Source organism: Strongylocentrotus purpuratus, unplaced genomic scaffold, assembly GCF_000002235.5.
Source record: "Strongylocentrotus purpuratus isolate Spur 01 unplaced genomic scaffold, Spur_5.0 spur5_scaffold_3, whole genome shotgun sequence".
Classification (NCBI taxonomy): Eukaryota; Metazoa; Echinodermata; class Echinoidea; order Camarodonta; family Strongylocentrotidae; genus Strongylocentrotus; species Strongylocentrotus purpuratus.
Window position 1 is genome coordinate 21,380,444 of NW_022145609.1, and position 19,859 is coordinate 21,400,302.

The 19,859-nt window shown below is 38.7% G+C and overlaps 1 protein-coding gene across 3 annotated transcripts; it reads left to right on the forward strand.

Moving 5' to 3' along the window:
- Nucleotides 1-5,565: 5,565 nt before the first annotated feature.
- On the forward strand, nucleotides 5,566-18,011 carry LOC591339 (aminopeptidase O). 3 transcript variants are annotated; one of them, XM_030995688.1, is made up of 12 exons: nucleotides 5,566-5,690; nucleotides 6,991-8,284; nucleotides 8,826-8,998; nucleotides 9,616-9,790; nucleotides 10,454-10,696; nucleotides 11,356-11,542; nucleotides 12,101-12,337; nucleotides 13,217-13,365; nucleotides 13,973-14,096; nucleotides 15,023-15,133; nucleotides 16,151-16,354; nucleotides 17,078-18,011. In XM_030995688.1, exons 2-12 carry the CDS (start codon nucleotides 7,065-7,067, stop codon nucleotides 17,243-17,245), a joined length of 2,991 nt encoding a protein of 996 aa, XP_030851548.1. In that variant the 5' UTR covers nucleotides 5,566-5,690; nucleotides 6,991-7,064; the 3' UTR covers nucleotides 17,246-18,011. The 3 variants fall into 3 exon arrangements, with proteins under 3 accessions (XP_030851548.1, XP_030851550.1, XP_030851551.1); XM_030995690.1 differs by having other exon boundaries at nucleotides 5,567-5,690; nucleotides 8,826-8,992; XM_030995691.1 differs by lacking the exon at nucleotides 5,566-5,690 and having other exon boundaries at nucleotides 8,194-8,280.
- Nucleotides 18,012-19,859: the final 1,848 nt, after the last annotated feature.

A 19,859-nucleotide genomic window follows, 5' to 3' on the forward strand; every position in this document is an offset into this window, starting at 1 on the left:
TCATTGGCCAAGGGGTGAATCTCTCGAAGTTCGGCTTGAAGCCTTTTCTTCTACTTCTTCATCTCCTTCTTCTTCTTTTCTCCTCCTTCTTCTTATTCTTGTTTTTCCTTCCCCTCTTTCTCCTTCTTTTTCTTTTTGTTCTTATTCTCCTCCTCCTCATTAATCCTCATCCTTCTTCCTCTTCTTTTTCTTCTTCTTTTCCTTCTCTTCCTCCTCTTCGTACTTCTCCACCTCCTCCTTCTCTGTCTTTTCTTCTTCTACTTCTTCTTATCTTCTTCTCCTTCTTCTTTTTCTTTATCTTCTTCATGACCAGGCACTGTTAAATGGGGTCCATCATTTTAATATGGGGCGTTCAAACAGCACTCCGCGGGGTTAGTAGGTGGTACGATCACAGCCATAACTCCGGCTTGGTTAATGCACCTTATGACCTACCTTGTGGTCTATTGTCCGTCTTTCTGTATCGGGATGAATGGTTGATTCGAGTCAAACTATAGAAACTCTTCAATCGGTCCTGTTCGCGTTAGGCTCGTAAAGTGATTACATAACTGAGAGCAAATTCACAAAAGGGATTGAGAGTACGTGGCGCATTAGTTTGATACTTTATAACCATGGTAAATGCATTTGGTTGAACTAACTGTTGGATGTCATTAGCACCGTTCCCAGGAGGAATTGCCCCCCCCCCCCCCCAAGGAAGGGAAAAGAAAAGAGATACGAAGTGGGAAAGAAAAGAAGAAAGAATGAATGAAGAAAAAGAATTTGAAAACGAAAGAAAGAAAATCTAAAGAGAGCTTTCTTTTCACAACTGTTAAATCCCTGCCACTTTCTTTTGTAATGCTTCCATCGGTTCCATTAAATGTATGATACCATCAAATCATAATTCCGTTTCCGTTTTGTAGGAACTTTTGCCTTGCATCAACAATAGGGCCTACAGAGCTCATGTTTAAAAAAGAAAATGCCATGCGCTTAATACAGCATACCATTTAAAAACTATATGATTACAGGAGTACGTCCTTTAAGATATCTAAACGTTAAAGGTAAAGACCAGTATTGGAAACGCCCCAATTTCAAAAAATGAAATGGAAACTCTCATTACCAATCATGTGAAAAAATATGTTTTGACTAATACATGATGATAAAAAATTTGCCGGGAAACCGCCTACTAATTCATATATTTGGTAAATTTGTTTCTCTCATGGTCTGTGAGAGATATAGGGTAGTCCCATATACATCTTTCTGTGTATAGTGCTTGTAACTTTACAAAGAATGGGCCAAATTTCTTATCATTTTGATGATTCCAGAACCTTGCAGATGCTAGATGATCAACCTTTTCTGATCGATTCCACAACGTTTCTTTCACAATGCAATCACATGACCATAACTGGTCTTTATCTTTAAGTGGCTGCAATCTATCAGTATTTCTCCTCCAACAGCCAATCACCCCCCCCCCCCCTTACTCCTCCTTTCAGCATAGGCTTAGGCAATAACATTACATCTTTGAGAGGGAGACATAATATATTTTACTACCAGCAGCGGCAATCTCCGGGGTATTTTGAAAAAAAGGAAAAGGGGATGATGTATTGGAAACGATAGAATATACTATATAATTCAGCACTGAAGTGTTTTAAATATTCAAAATGTGGAAACTCTTCTCAGTCGGACGCTCCCTCGCATATCATATACTTTTCATTACTTAAAAAAAAATGGTACAAGATCCTATAACCATGGGTGTCGATCCCGGGGGGATGGGGGATATATCCCCCCAATAGTTCAGGTGGGGGGATGGCCTGTACAATCATCCCCCCCCCCAATAATTCACCGTCAAAAAAAAAAAAAAAAAAAAAATGAAGAGAAAAATTAAGGATGAGAGCCCGATGAGAGAAGTTAATGGTTATTACTCGCAAGATGACCATCAATATACACATTTTGCTATCTCTTTTTATACGAAGGAAATAAGACAACCGTATATGAGACAAGAATAAATTGAATTCTCGCTCATAGTTATTACGGTTTCATCAGGAATTGATGAATTTATTCAATTTGTTCAATCAACAGCATCATAGAAATGCAGTGCGCCAAATGCAAAGACGCAGCGTCAAAAAGCAACGAGCTAAATGTTAAGCGCGAAGCGCAAAAATAGCAATCTGCAATGCACATCAGACAATCCTGGACAGTGTAAACATAGATGAACTCTGTGACGATTTCGTGATGAGATCAGAGACAAGGAGAAAGATTTTCGGACATTAGTATGACTTATAAAATAGTTCTCTAGTTGTTATGTTGTTTCCGTTCACCCTTTTTAAAATTCACGTCATTGTATCTTTATTTTTGTTTTTTTCACCCATTTTATTTCCTGATATTTCCTAAAAGATTTTTCATTTTTGGAGAAACATTATTATGTCACAACTTATTTGTCACACAAATTATTTTCAGTGGGGAAACTGAATTCAGACGTGGATTAAGCGTAATAATCAAATGAAACGTCAAAGTACACGATACAACGAAGCGTCTTCTTTTACGAATAATTTAATGAAACGTGAAAGCTTCCGCGCTAAGCGCGGAATGGGCGAAAATGGATACAGACAAGGATTAAGAGTAATAATTTATTGAAACGTTAAAGCTTCCGCGCTTCGTGCGGTAGGGGGGAGACTGAGTTCATGAAGGACACGATACAACAAATCGTCTTCTTTCACTAATGTGAAAGCTTCCGCGCTTCGCGCAAGAATGGGCGAAAATGAATTCAGACACGGATTAAGAGTCGAGAATGGTACATAGGATCGTCTTCTTTCTTTAATCATCTAATGAAACATCAGAGCTTTCGCGCTACGCGCGGGGAAGGGGGAATTTGATTCAAACATTAAGGATTAAGAGTCGAGAATGGTACATCGAATCGTCTTCTTTCTTTAATAATCTGATGAAACGTCAAAGCTTCCGTGCTTCGCGCGGTAGGGGAGAAACTGAATTCATGAAGGACACGATACAACAAATCGTCTTCTTTCACTAATGTGAAAGCTTCCGCGCTTCGCGCAAGAATGGGCGAAAATGAATTCAGACACGGATTAAGAGTCGAGAATGGTACATAGGATCGTCTTCTTTCTTTAATCATCTAATGAAACATCAGAGCTTCCGCGCTACGCGCGGGGAAGGGGAGCTCGATTCAAATAAGGATTAAGAGTCGAGAACGGTCCAACGAATCGTCTTCTTTCTCTTATAATTTAGTGAAACGTCAAAGCTTCCGTGCTTCGCGCGGTAGGGGAGAAACTGAATTCATGAAGGACACGATACAACAAATCGTCTTCTTTCTCTAATGTGAAAACTTCCGCGCTTCGCGCAAGAATGGGCGAAAATGAATTCAGACACGGATTAAGAAACGAGAATGGTACATAGGATCGTCTTCTTTCTTTAATCATCTAATGAAACATCAGAGCTTTCGCGCTACGCGCGGGGAAGGGGGAATTTGATTCAAACATTAAGGATTAAGAGTCGAGAATGGTACATCGAATCGTCTTCTTTCTTTAATAATCTGATGAAACGTCAAAGCTTCCGTGCTTCGCGCGGTAGGGGAGAAACTGAATTCATGAAGGACACGATACAACAAATCGTCTTCTTTCACTAATGTGAAAGCTTCCGCGCTTCGCGCAAGAATGGGCGAAAATGAATTCAGACACGGATTAATAGTCGAGAATGGTACATAGGATCGTCTTCTTTCTTTAATCATCTAATGAAACATCAGAGCTTCCGCGCTACGCGCGGGGAAGGGGAGCTCGATTCAAATAAGGATTAAGAGTCGAGAACGGTCCAACGAATCGTCTTCTTTCTCTTATAATTTAGTGAAACGTCAAAGCTTCCGTGCTTCGCGCGGTAGGGGAGAAACTGAATTCATGAAGGACACGATACAACAAATCGTCTTCTTTCTCTAATGTGAAAACTTCCGCGCTTCGCGCAAGAATGGGCGAAAATGAATTCAGACACGGATTAAGAAACGAGAATGGTACATAGGATCGTCTTCTTTCTTTAATCATCTAATGAAACATCAGAGCTTTCGCGCTACGCGCGGGGAAGGGGGAATTTGATTCAAACATTAAGGATTAAAAGTCGAGGATGGTACATCGAATCGTCTTCTTTCTTTAATAATCTGATGAAACGTCAAAGCTTCCGTGCTTCGCGCGGTAGGGGAGAAACTGAATTCATGAAGGACACGATACAACAAATCGTCTTCTTTCACTAATGTGAAAGCTTCCGCGCTTCGCGCAAGAATGGGCGAAAATGAATTCAGACACGGATTAAGAGTCGAGAATGGTACATAGGATCGTCTTCTTTCTTTAATCATCTAATGAAACATCAGAGCTTCCGCGCTACGCGCGGGGAAGGGGAACTCGATTCAAACAAGGATTAAGAGTCGAGAACGGTCCAACGAATCGTCTTCTTTCTCTTATAATTTAGTGAAACGTCAAAGCTTCCGTGCTTCGCGCGGTAGGGGAGAAACTGAATTCATGAAGGACACGATACAACAAATCGTCTTCTTTCTCTAATGTGAAAACTTCCGCGCTTCGCGCAGGAATGGGCGAAAATGAATTCAGACAAGGATTAAGAAACGAGAATGGTACATAGGATCGTCTTCTTTCTTTAATAATCTAATGAAACGTCAGAAGGGGAAGGGGAACTTGATTCAAACATTAAGAATTAAGAGTCGAAAATGGTACATCGAATCGTCTTCTTTCTATAATAATCTGATGTAACGTCAGAGCTTCCGCGCTATGCGCGGAGGAAGGGGAACTTTGATTCAAGCAAGGATTAAGAGTTGAGAATGGTACATCGAATCGTCTTCTGTCTTTAATAATCTAATGAAATGTCAGAGCTTCCGCGCTACGCGCGGAGGAAGGGGAACTTGATTCAAACAAGGATTAAGAGTCGAGAATGGTGATCGTCTCCATTCTTTAATCATCTAATGAAACATCAGAGCTTCCGCGCTTCGCGGGGGGGGGGGACTCCCCCTCCCTGCACGCAACCCCCTAGGGACCGCGCTTCGCGTGCTCACTACCGCCCCCTAGAATGAAATCCTGGCTACGCGCTTGGGGGGGGGGTGCAAATTGCCACACGCTTCTACCTCTTGATTGCTTTGATCCATTGCCGAAAATATTTTGGCACCTATCATCCCCCCCAACCACGGATACAAATCGACACCCTTGCCTATAACCTTATTACATAGTCAAAGATTCCATCGTGTGCTCATAAAAGCTATGGAGAGGAAAATTGTGTTTTGTTATACTCCGAAATTTCGGTAGCGATTATTCAAGGGGGAGGAGAGGTGGCGCTTCCTGTTAAAAAGTTCAAGCATTAAGCCCGGGACCGACGCCCCTCGATATTGGGAGTCTCAATATGACCATTACCAGCAATAACCCCCAGACTACGACCCAAGAATAACTACCCCGAACAACTCAGCTAGACTACCCATTTATAACAAAATCACCACTGTTACCTTCAGAAAACAACCAGGAGGGGTGGGGGGGGGGGTATTTCCCTGAATATAATGTTGTCTTGTTGGTACATGTGGATATCGGGGAAATTCCCTCACCTGCAATGACGTCACAGCACAAGCAAGCTTAAAAAAACTAGATCTAGCTCTAGACGTCTTTTGCCTTGGAAAGACAGAGTGGTAGCCTGTTTGCGACTTTATAATCACATACAAAGAGGTTAGCTTTTCACATGTATAGTTCTTTATCTTCTTAGCAAACGTTAATTGCATTTAAGTATGAAAATGAATATTTGAAAGGATTTTCAAAGACATTTGTGAACTCCATACTATTACCTACAGTCCCATATGTGTAGGAATTTGTTGGAATAGTATTTGCATTTTCGTTTGTTTGCGTTGTTCAACCATCCGAGGTTCGAGAACGCCGCGGCGTAGGATGGTGACGTTAAATTAAGTCGGTCCCCAGACGTAAATAATCATATCTGATTGATACACGTCTGTAAAAACCCAAATACACACACACGGCGTCGGTAGCGAGCTCTTGCATTTGCTAGTTGCAATTTTAATTCTTCTTCTTCTTCCAAGCCATTGTTTGTTTGCATGTGGATGAAAGGGTTCAAGTTTGCACATAATTTGCATTTTTATATTTAGAGTCTAGATAAAAATCATGGTCAGGGTAAAATTATTTTTCATATTCGAGTCGAGTCAATTCAAGTACGGTAGTCTAGACTATGTTTTATTCTTCTTCTTTTGTGTGTGTGTGAAATATTTGACCACAATTATGTTGAAAGATGTTTGTATAGTATTGGATTGCTTTGACTGATACAAGAATATATCGTCATAGCAAGAGCATATAATTCTTGTATCACACGTAAACAAAGCCATACGATATTATCATATCTAGAATCTATGTCAGGCTGACTCGCGAAATAACAAAATTTGAGTTACCTTGGTATAAAATGTACAGTGACCGAATACCAGCAAAAGTGTTGTTGATTTTCTATAATCAAGCAATATTGTATCGACAGTGGAAGTTCCCGTATGACAAGAGCATTACAAAAAACAATATTGATCTGTCATCCGGATACTGTGCTAAAGATATTAAATACACTGAATTAGTGTACCACTTTGAAGCCTTATATAGATAAAAATCTACAACATTGTAAAGGAACTGCATAAATGCATATCCAGGGTTCGAAGATAACAGGCACGTGCAAAATATGGGTGCCCCCCCCCCCAATTATATTTTTATTATATTTTTATTAGGGCTTGTGCATATTGTAAAAAGTTCAATCCGAACCTCCTTCCAAAAAAGTTAGTGTGGATCCCTGAATTTGCATATCATAAAATTGGTTTGTGGTGGTTTATTTGACAGGCAGTGTCAATTACAAATAGTTCATAGGAACCAGAGAGAAAAAGAAAGAGAGAGAAGACTGATACAACAAGGATTCAAATTGGCATACCTGTATTTCATCTTAATTATGTTTATTTCTTGCTTTTTCCCCGATCTTTCTTTGCAGTTAGAATTTGGAATGGAGATCTTGACCAGTTGACCATGATGAGGACAAGTATCATGTGACCTCATCCATCTGGAATGTGGAACTTTGATCCCGGTGGGATGGAGGCGACCTCCAATGACCTGCCCCTGATGTCAAACATCCATGACATCAGGGTCAAGCATTACCTTCTAGATCTCAAGGTGAACCTGGAGGACAGAGTCTTCACGGGGAGGACAACTCTCTTTTTAGAGCAGCCATCTTCCTCTAAAACCCGCAAGACCGGTCTGCTACCACAAGCAAGTGACCCTGCTCATTCCTCTCCATCTTCTAAGGGTGTTGGCGGTGACAAGGTAACTAATGAGGGAAACGTATCTGTTGCAAAGGATGTTAGGACTGCCAGGGTTCATGTTGGTCAAGAACATCTGGAAAGCAGCAGTTTCTGGAGGACCAAAGCATCTTCTGGAGCTAAACCTGGGGAAATTGGTCTACCTACAGAAGCATATGACTCGTATGATTCCAGTATGCCATCTCGTGGTGCTGGTGACAAGGTAAAAGTTGCAAATGAGGTGTCTAACAACAAAGATGTTTTTGAGACGGCAAGCATCTACGTGTATGTCAACCAAGAGCCAATGGAAAGCACCGAATCCCCGAGGGCCAAAGCAACTTCAGAAGCTAAACCGTTTGAGACAAGGCCAAAGTCAGAGGAAGTTCTTAGTTCTTTCAACAAAATAAATGAAGAACTTGCATCCCCTTGTCAAAAGATAGAGGATGACAAACCACAAATGAGCAAGGTTGCTTCTGAACAAAGTTCATCACACTTGTCTAGTCTTGAATTTCTTGATGATAAAATACCACAGGATAAAGACTTTGTCATGATACTAGACTGCTGTGATATTGATATCCTGGCGGTGGAAGAAATAATTCTAAATAAAGGCAAATTAGGAGTGGACACCACCTCTTCAGGAGAATTATTGGTTGAAAATCCAGACTCGCCTCTGGAAAACGTAGGAGCATCTTCCCCATATACTAACAAGAAAGCAGAGAAGGACTCAACAGGACAAGATGGAACTGCTGGGAAATCCCTTCAAGAAAATTTGAGTTTTAAGCCAAATGAATATAGTACTAGGAGAGAAAGATTTCTCTCTTGTCAGTCGATGGAGAGGAATCCTCTTGAGTTTGAGGTGGAGCCCTGGTGCCTGAAGATTTGGAAGAGAGGGGTGAAGAATCCAGCTGACTTTCCTGCTGCTGTGTGTATCCGGTATAGAACAAGGCCTTGCGGGAGGTCACTGACTTGGGCAGTTGATCAAGACGGTAGGTGAGTAATGTCCTCTGTAGTATCATTGAACTTCTATATTTATGATGAAACGTTTCATTAGTTCCTGTAGGTCCTTTACTGTAGAATTAACATCCAGTTTTTCATGGAGCCCAAAGACTTGGTTTTATGATTCAAGAGGCATTTATACATCCACAGTTGGGAAGGGATTGCGTATTATACTTTTGAAGCACAATCGTCTCTTTACAATAAACTTTACTAAGGATAATAACCTGTGGGTCCCATCTTTTAAAGAGCTGTGTTTGATCTAAATTTATCACAACAAACTAAACTAAACATGTATTATGTAACTTTTCGATGGATTAGAGGTTTTACTAACGCGTGGGTTAATAGCATCTCTTTATACGATGGGGCCTTGGTATAGGCTGGCACTGGATGAAAATGCGCACGCCCCCGGCCCCCCCCCCCCTCCCCATTCATTTCAACTCCAATATGTAAATAGGTTACATTTTCATCTTCATTTTCAACAATTTGATAATGGTGAAGTAATTAATGTATTTTCTTCCTTTTTATGATTACTCAGGCCATGTGTATTTACGCAAGGAGCATGGATCAACAACCGGTCTCTCTTCCCGTGCCAGGAGCCTCCGGGCGCCATGGCAACCTGGCAAGCCATCATCCATGCCCCCGAGGAGATTATGGTTGTCATGAGTGGGGATGAGGAAGGCAGGGTGCTACAAAAGAAAGATGGTAGAGGTGCAGATCTTTACTTATACTTGTATGTCTGTCTGTCTGTCTGTCCCTTTCTCTCCCTCTGTGTTTGTCAATGTTTTTGTATTTCTCTGTCTCTCTCTCTCCCTCTCTCTCTCTATCTCTGTCTCTCTCTCTCTCTCTCTCTATCTCTGTCTCCCCACTTTTTCTCTCTCTCTCTCTCTCTCTCTCTCTATCTTTCTTCCTCTCTCTCAGTCTCTCCCTGTTCTTCTGTTTCATTTATTGTCTTTGTAAGATTTACATTGTACTACACCATAGATTTGACACCCAAAACATGGTAATATTCAATCAAATGTAATCATTATTTATTTTTATGTCATATTGAATACCAAATTGTAGATACCCGGTAAGCAAATCTCCTTTTCAATAATGACAAGGGGCAATGGTTGTGCGTCAAGATATAGGATTTTTTTCCTTTGCTCAATAGATTGTAAATCAATTTTGAATGTTCAACTTGTCAGAAATATGTGTCCATCTTGTAATATTCTGAAAATCAATTTCAGCTTGCAATTTATAATTATCTAAAAGTACTGGAACCCTCCCAAAAGCATACAAACTTATATTACCCCTTATCTATTCCAACCTCTATCTCCACTACCCAGGAATGGTGTCCACTCTCCACTTCACCGATATGCTGCAACCCAGCTCCATTGTTACCCTTGCGATTGGAGGATGGAGATGTTACAATGTACCAGTCTCTCAGCAGCCTGGAGATCAGTGGCAACCAGATAAGAAGCATTTGTTTTCATTGACAGAATGCAAGGTTGGGATTGACAGGTAAGCTGCCATTTATTTGAGCTGCTTTGTTTTCTACAAAACCAAATTTGTATTACTTGCCTCAGAATATCTTTATGTTTTTTTTGTTTGACATTTTATCTTGACAAATAATGTGTTTTGAAAATTTTCCATTCAAGATTTTTTGTTTCTCCAGGCCAACATGCAATTGTAGTTTCATTGTCTCAAACTTGCATTGCTACAGTAACTGTATATCAGTTTATTTTACAATCTGGTAAATCATAGTTTTTGTCTTTTTTTTATTGTTTATTTTTTGAAATTGTATTTCGTCGCTGTTTTCACGAAGTGACGGTAGTGAAAAAAAATTGCATTCACTTTGCGTTACGATTTTCCTCGCTACCGTCACTTCGTGAAAACAAGGACGATTTGTTTGGTATATAAAGAGTGACCTGCAGCTCAGGCTGAGACGGTCACTACACAAGGTAATTACATATTAACAATTTAATTTTACACTTACAGATACAGATCTCAATAATTATATACGAGAGGGAAAATATGATATAATAATTCGATTTTTTTTTTTTTTTTTTTTAATTTTACATTCATTTTTCTCTAAGTGCCATGAGCACCGAAAGGTGGACCTGTGCGCTATACAAGTAGCCACTTTTATCATTATTATTATTATAACACCATACATCTTTGCAGGGCAAGTTCTCAGTCGCATTGCAATCATGACGAGTGGCCCTGTCGGATGGGATGCTACGACCAACCCATCATCCCGTCCCGGATCATAGCCCCACCCTCCATCCTGGATGCAGCGGTGAAGGAGTTCTCCTCATATCTACCAAAGTGCCTGTATGCTGTTTTCAGACTTCTAGGGCCACACCCGTTCTCACGGCTGGATGTGCTTATCTTGCCTCGCTGCTTTGCGAGTCTTGGACTGGCGAGGTGAGTTTGTAATAAAATGTACTGAAGTTCGTATCAATCTGTTGTAATTTTTGTATCCTAAAAACAACTTTGAGTTGGTAGGTGCTTCGCAAAATAGTTTCCTTAAAGGGTTATATGACAATTTGTTTATACATGTTGTACAATTGCAAACAAATATCCCCTTCAGGTATCATCAGATAATTGTTGACAGCTGGTCACACTTGCAGTCCCTGTATTATATAAAAGGGGGGCCCAAATGGGTCAGATAGTTGTCACATTCCATGTGCAGGTTATAATTCACTGACACCAGACTTGATAGAAATACCATGAATGGGTGTACAAGTCTTGCAAACAGCGAACCCGTAGTCCCATCAAAGATACCCCCTAGTCTCTCAGAGAGTCCTCGGGTGAGAGAAATGCATTAAAGGTAATGACTTTGCTATAAACGGGGATGGTTGAAAAATGCAGAGCATTACATAAGGCACCAGGGCCCCGTCTTACAAAGAGTTGCGATTAATCCATATCAATCGCGAGTCCTCCAATCAATCGCAAGTTTGCAGTTTGCGATTGCTATCAACTCTTTGTAAGATGGGGCACAGAATGGTGTCTAATTCCCCATGAGAGCCCACTTCTATGCATTATTAAAGCAGGTTTCACTGCATTTCTTGTAACCGATACAGCCCTAGCCTGATCTTTCTCTCCCAGTCCCTCCTCTCTGGCGATGGAAGCTTCTTGCCCCGCCTAGCCCATGAGATCAGCCACTCCTGGTTCGGCATCTTGATCGGAGCGCGGGATTGGACGGAGGAATGGCTGAGTGAGGGGTTCGCCACTTTCATGGAGGATCCTGTTCATGCTGTGGCTCAGAATGTAAGGAAGATTGATGTTTAAATGTATCAATCGCCAAAAATAAAATTGTGTATAGTGAGAATGTATTTTTTTTTTTTTTTTTAACTCAAAAACTTATCTTCTGTCTTATGGGCTAACGGATAATGAGTATGAAGAAAATAAAGAATAACAGAAAAACGCGCTCACTGAACCCTAATCGGACTTAAGATCTGTGCAGGCCCTATTCTATGCATTCATATTTTCCCTTACACACATATACCCTAAATTAAGTTATTACAAATAGGTTTCTATATAACCCCTCATGATTCAAATCTATTCCGTTATCAATAACTACAAAAATGAAAGATTATGAAATTTCTGTACAGTATCCTGGAGAGTAGCTCGCAAGATACGTCATAGTGTTACAAATTTGTGTTTCATTGCTGACAGCTTCAAAAATGTAAATCCCCTATATTTAATTTCATTTTTCTGCTTATATTTAAACCATGAAGATGAAGCGAATCACCCCTCTGGCTCCAGAACATATAGGACAAAAGCTTGTTAGGTCTAATGCTGTTACCTTTCTTATCTTTCCCCGAGTGGACGTCCAAACAGTACCAGGACCACTCCAAGCTCAAGGCCCTACTCAGGTACCAAGCCTTGAAGGCAGAGCTGGAGAACACCGAGTCCGAGCTCCAAATCATGAGACCCATGGCTGAAGGACCAGGAACTGGTACAGACGTTGATGATGGTGGTGGTGGTGGTGGTGGTGATGTTGGTTTTGTGAAGAATGGTCTCAACCCAGATAAGTGGTTTCTGCAGGTGCACTATTTGAAGGTAAATGAACCTTTGATGTTTTTGATAGTTCAGTATCATCATCATGTTCAATATGTAAATCAGTCTCAACTGAGTGACAGTCATAAGCATGTACCGGGTAGTCCATACAGAGTATTTTATCGTACCTATTCAAGGCAACGCCATTTCTTTCCATCTCTCTCTCTCTATCTCTCTCTCTCTCTCTCTCTTTCTCTCTCTATTCTCCCTCTATCTCACTCTCTTCTCCCCCTCCCACTCTCTGGCACCTAACAGACATCTCTCTTCTTTTCCCCTTTTTTCCTTTCTATATTATTCCCCTTCATCCACTCTCTTCATTTCTCCCTCTCTTTTCTTTTCATTTCTCTTTCATCTGTTTCACATCATATCCCTCTTTTACAGATTTTCACTCTATTTGTACACCTCAACACATGTCTGTACCTCTCTCTGTGGGTAGGCTAATTGGTTGTAGGGTAGCAATCTTAAGCATTGAACAAATTTGGAAGCATATGCGATCCTACACTATTCAATGATCGTTGCATGTCGCGGTTGAAATCAAGTCTAAAGTGATGAAACTGTAAACGATAATCTCTTTAAGTTGTATAGCTCCCTCTCAAGATTTATGTTACTTTAGCTTTAAAATAATGTTTCTTGACACAAAACACATCAAACTTACAAGGGGTATGAATAATTTATTTGTTAACTGTAGATACAGAAATGTGAAGCATATTACACTTACGTCATCCCCCCCCCCCCAACAAAAAAAACAAAACAACAACAACATTATATTACAAAAGAATAGTGGTTTACCAACTTATGTCTGAACAAAGCTCCTAGGCTGTACCATCACCATTATTAGTATCATTGGTTTATAACCTCCCTCTCTTTGTTTCTTCTGAACAGGGTTATTTTCTCCTCCATCACATCGCCGGGCGTCTGTCCATGGAGAAAACCCTTCAGTTCATCAACCTCTATGTGACGCGTTGCCATGGGCAACTGGTCCTGTCAAAGGACATCTTCCAACTCCTGTTTGATGAGTACCCTGAGATAAAGTAAGTGCAGAGATCAAATTCAGGATGCTCCGAAAAGCTTTTGTCACTTGTATGCTTGTAAGCAAATTGGCAAAATGTTGTTGTTTTATGTTGTTTTAATGTCAGGAGGGGAAGGGGATGTTCGGGGTGTCGCATTGCTTGCATTTTATTCTTTCCTTGTGCAAAACATTTTAATACACTCAACATTGAATCTTCATTTGTATGTGTTAATTCAATTCTGTTTCGATTGTTGATTTTAAGTTATATTATAACTTATGATAATCCATCCACTTTTCAAATTTTATTTTTGTCAAGCAATGTATTCTTTTATTGTGTGAAATGTATTACTTTTCAACAATGATATTATTTGTATGTATGTATTTCATTATGTTGTTCAATATGAATATCTCAATGTTCAGTCATTTTTTTTTTGTGAGCATCTGAAAGGGGTTAAATAAAGTTCCAGTTCATAATTTGTTGTATTACTAATAGAAAATAGCTACATGATATCAATGTTCACTTGTACTATTAAAATAGTGTTTGATGTTCAATATTGTTAGGACATTTAAATTTTTTGACGTGAATTCTTGAACTCTTATTATATTTTTCTTCATCTAACACCTTTTAGAGATCAAGGCATTACCATGGAAACTATCTATTCTGACTGGTTGAATAAAGCAGGAATGCCTGGAGACTTGAGCCCAGATATCTACAAGCAAGGGAATGCTCTTATTTCCGATGTGATGGCAGAGGTAATGGAATCCATCAAATATTCTGATATTTTCATCACATTATCCACAAATTAAATGAAATTTCTTGGTATGCTGTTTTTAAACCAGATATTGATTTGTACATGCAGGTCTGATAATTACCCGATTTAAATTGGTTTTCCTGATGATTTTTTTTCTTCCCTGATTTTACCCCTCTCTTCCCTAATTTTCCCCAAATTTTTCACAATTTTCTCACTCAAAAGGGGGGTGGGGGGAAATGTTGTTCGATGCCATTTTTTTCCTGGAATCCTTTTTTTTTTTTTTTTTTGCTCAAGGGAAAACAAAACTTTTTTCCTTTCTCTTTAGTGCTCACTATCACCCCTGTACATGACAAGAAAGCATAATGTTCATAAAGAGAAAAATATGTAAGATGGCTTAAATTTGAATATGGTTTGATAAGAAATCAACCATCGTTTGTCAAATTATTGAAATAAACCTTCCATTTAATTGAAGGGTATTGTTTTGTTTTTGATATTTTAATTTATAAACCATTATAGTCCTGTTGCTTTAGAATGATACACGTAGAATGTAGATGACATGTATTTGAATTCATAAGTTAGTGGTTTCACCATGTGGGCAGTCCTGGAAAGGACTGTTGGCTTTTTAAAGGGGATAGAAAAGAAAGTGATAGAGAGGTATTCTTTCAGTATCGTTCTATGAAGGACTACTTGGATTTGCATAGAAAGAGGCAGAGAAATGAAGAGAGTTATTCTTTCGTGAGTGGATTCCTGAGAAAGACTGGAGAACCAGGTTATGAAGAGAGATTGAGGCTCGACGTTCAAAACAGGTCTACTGTTTGTTGTCAGTTGTATACATGCATTTGTTTACCGTATGTCCATTTTACAAAACATTTGTTTACAAAACATGATATGAATATCTGATATGATATATATATGTTGGTTTGACAGGTCAAGAGATGGAAGGCACTTGACAAATTTCATCAGAAGTCCAATAAGAAGAAGAAGAAGAAGAAGCGAAAGATAATGTCTTCCGAGTTTCAGGATCACCCTGCTTTAAAGGTAAAGGTGTTTACATCGATTCACATAGTACCTTTACAATGGCATATGGATTAGTTTCTAACTTGTTGTGATAAAGAGTATGGTTTTATTTCATTTATTTATTATTTAAAAATTACGAGGTTTGAATTTTTTGGTCATTCTGATAGTAATCCTCTCATGGCATGTTATACAGTGTACATGTAGTTTTTTTCTTTGATTAGTAAGTTATTACCTATATAATAAGTAAAATATTACCTATATCATTAGTAAAATATTACCTATATAATTAGAGAAATATTACCTATATAATTGGTAAAATATTACCTATATAATCAGTAAAATAGTACCTATATAATTAGTAAAATATTAACTTTACAATTGGTAAAATAAACATATATAATAAGTAAAATATTACCTATATAATAAGTAAAATATTACCTTTCGTTGGAAGTGAATTATGTTCTCAAGGCTCATAACCCGTGTGTAAACTTTGTATAAGATGATGAAGTGGATCCTAATCAAATGATTGGTTGAAAGCGTACACATGACCAGGCATTTATTTTGCCTAACACGAAATTTAGATAATGACCGGTCATTATCCAATTCTAATGACCGGTCATTAATCAAATCATGTTATAAAACATAATTTTATATGACAAATAAAACATAATCTTAATAATCAAATGATACACAGCATTTTGTTCGGGTATTAGTAAAATTTCCCACACTCGGTACATTCAGAACAGTCCAAACACCCTCGGCTACCACCTCGGGCGTGTTAGACTGTTCCAAAGGCACCTTGTGTGGGTAATTCTTACTAATGCCCTCACTGCTGTGTATTATTTGTATACTATCCTCTGAGGGTCCTGCTTTTTTCACCTCAGTACCGAGTTGAGTTGGAAGGTACCCATTAAATACACCTGGGTCAAGAGAGATGTATGTGGGTAAAGTACCTTATGTGTCGAGAGACGTAGCGCATATACCACAATGTATATCAAAATAATATATATAAAATAAGAAAATAATTTTTCTTTGTAGCTTACTCCAGATCAGCTCATCCTCCTCCTGGAGGGCGTCTTGGATGCGGACACCATGGCAACGCAAACCCTGGAAGATCTTGATACAACCTACCGCCTCAGACAGCAGAATGCCGAGGTGCGACATCGCTGGTGTGAGCTCGTCATCAAACACAAGCTCACCAAGGCCAACCCGGATGTGCGTCACTTCTTGATGGAAGATCAGGTACCAAAAAAAATTACGCTGTTAAGTAGCTTTTTTGTGAAAGGTGGTGTTGTGTAAAAATGCACTCAGAAAGCAAAATACATAATTATTGTATAATGAACATAATTTTAACTATATGGCATAGTCTGATAAAGATAGAACCTTATCTCTTTTTCCTTGTGATTGGATTATGAATGTACGTTTTCCTTTTGTAATTCATGTAAATAAGACGAAAATAAGACGTATCACCCTATATGGACAATAAACCATAAACAATATCATTTGGCCTTGAGCTGCTGCATATATTTTTAAAGGCACTTTAATAGTGCGCCATGTAAGGATTAGGATTAAAAGTTGGAAAGTCATCATAGAACGTTAGCTTAGATTGCAGCAGACAAAGAGTCAGAGATACATTTATGTCGATGACGTTTTTTTTTAAATCGCCAAACAATAAAAAAAAATTGAATTTTTGAATGTCACACTGTTTATACAGGGATCTCCAATTCAAATTGATAATACAGTAACGTTTGAGCAATGGAGAACTTAATCACTTATTACCAAAATTAGCCAACAGGCCTTACCTCAAATTTCACGATGGTAGCTAGAACAGACATCCTCTTTTTTTGGGGGGGGGGGCTGGAAGAATGCATGAAAACTCAAATGGCGACTTTACACAATGATAGATATAATGTTATCCTTGATGTTTATGCAGTCTTTCTCCTTATCACCCTTCTCAAATTCTAGGCCATGGGTGTGTATCTCTACGGAGAACTGATGGCCTCGGAGGATGCAGTCCAGCAGGAGCTAGCCAGAGACTGCTTCAAATTGGTTGCCATGGAGATCGACAGAGGATGTTACAGAACTGTGCATGAGATGGTGTATGGAGAGCCAGCCGAGAGAGATGATAACTGATCATCTCTGTTGTTTTCCAAGGAGGATCTAAAGACCTAGAGCAGGGCTTCTCAAAGTCTGGACCGCGGGCCCTGAGGGGTTCCCCTTTCTTTTTATTTTTATTTTGAATTGAAACAATTCCTCTGATACATCAGATATAGACCTAAAACAAGCCTCATTTTCTTCAGTATTTCAAGTGTCGAATTGTGTCAATATGAAATGGCTGTGTATGAAACAAAATTAAACAATCATGATAACGTTCGAGATGTATCCGGCTTCCCAGCAAGTAATAGTACAATGTTCTGCTTCATTCAACGTATATACAAATGACCATCAAGGAAGAAGTCTGAGAATCACTGACCTAGAGGATGCTTCAGGGCCCTGTTACACAAAAGTTACCATTGATGGTAACTTGTTACATCAATGGTAACTACCATGGAAACCTTGATTTTGATTGGCTGTTGAGCCCTGTTGATGGCAAAGTTACCATCAATGGTATGGTTAATGCAATGGGCACAGAATGGTACCCGAGATGGTCTTTGGAGAGCCTGCCGAGAGAAATGATAACCGGTCTGCTTCAACTTGCCCCCAAGTAAAGAGCTGAGTGGGATAAAATATGGAGAGCCTCCTGAGAGAAGATGGCCGATTCATTCAAAGCAAATGCATTCAAATTTGGATATCTGCACCGTTCTTGTCTATGTGATCATGACCATATGTGTTCAGTTTACTACAGAATATATGTTATTGTGGAGGTGCCTAAATGAATAAAGATCTAATTTTTACTGGATTTAATTGGTTTCAGGTTTATACGTCAAGAGTGTATGGGGCATTCCCTTTTAATACAAACAGTGGTCTCTGGACCAACCTTTTATACCTTGTTTTATCAGGAATCTTGTTATATCAGGGTTAACACAAAACTATTTATATAAAGAGCTTGGACCAGGAAAATCACCTTTTTATACCATCACTACAATCACATACACACACACACAAGTAAATGAATACTTAAATTCACCAAAGACAACTCCAATAAAAGAGTCAGAGCCGATATGTAAGTTGTTTGTTTCATATCAAATTTCATTTAAATATTACAAAAAGACATATACAATCACACCAGGAAGGGGAATAGTGCAGAGATGCCAACCCTTCCTGATTTTGGGGGAGGTTCCCTGAAAATTTGTACTTTTTTGATAGGTCACTCCACACAAATTTTAATGCCTCCCTAATTTTTTGAAAGATTATTTTTATTATGCTGTATGCAATCGATAGAAACCTCCCCGATTTCTGAATGAATCCTCCCTGAAAGCTGAATGTAAAGGTTTGCATATCTGAATAGTGTCTGGAACATTTTATGGAACCACTAATCGCTCGCGGAAACAGGGGGCATAAGGCAGGTTTTTTTTAAACTGTTACCCTGAAATCTACCAAGAAAAAAAATCAAACATATAGACATTTCATAAAAATTAATTGATCAAATTCAAATTTTTGTTAAAAAAAGAAAGAGAAAGGGAGAGGTGTAGGAGAGGGAGAGTTGGAGTGATGACAAAGAGAGAGTAAGAGAGAAAGAAAGAGAGAGAAAGAAAGAAAAAAGGGAGATGAAAGGGAGAGAGAGATGAAGAGACAGACAAAGTGTACCAGGTTCCGCACACACATAAACTTTATAAAAATTTGATGACATATTCATTGATTGCTCTACATTATAAAATATATATTTATTACCTAATACATCCATATATATTACTAGTATCTTAAATCGTATACCATACAATTGACAACATGGTTCATGTTACACAAATGTTTCATGTTTATACAGTTGGCATAAAAGACAGTGATATTAACTAGTAGACAGAAATACTTTTCAAAGATAACCTGCAGCACACGAGCATGTAATAATATAAAACAGATAGCAGGGTTTCGTTTTTTATCTTTACCAGATTGCACATGATGGCAGTTTGAGTCTCTACACAAACTTAAAATCTACCCAAAATTTAAAAAAAATATGTTTTACTTTACATGTTAGGGGTTTAATGTCACTATACTACATAATTATTCACAATAAAAGCTTAAAATACTACTTCTACAGAGAGATATTGCAAGTTTAAATACTCTCTCCATGAACATAAAAGTGACTTGTGAGTGATCTACTCGGTGCACCATAACGCATTCGCACCATATAGAAAAGAGCCTGTAGGGCACCATGCAAGTCCGACTTTGGCTCCGTGAGGGAGGTTTTAGGTTATCCTTAATTTACTTTATACTCCTTTTGGCCCGTATTCAATTCAATACTTACGTACAAAGCTTTTTACTTCGTATTTGGCTTAGATAAAATACTTAGACAATTTTGGTATTCAATTCAAACTTTTGGCTTGGTATTTTACCCTAAATTTAAGACAGCTCCCTACCAGACTTAAGCCAATTATTTGGAGGCCTTGATTGGCAGGCATGTGGCTTTCTTACGAGCAGTATCATAACCTGCGCACAATTTTATTAGCGCACTTTTATTGCGAGCCGTTAATTGTGCATTACTTTTTATTGACTGTGTGATGTCACAATGCTTATCAGTAAGTATTTTACTTAGATTTTGTCTCAGGTAAGTAAAAGTCTAAAAATGGGATATGAATATGAGATAAGTAAA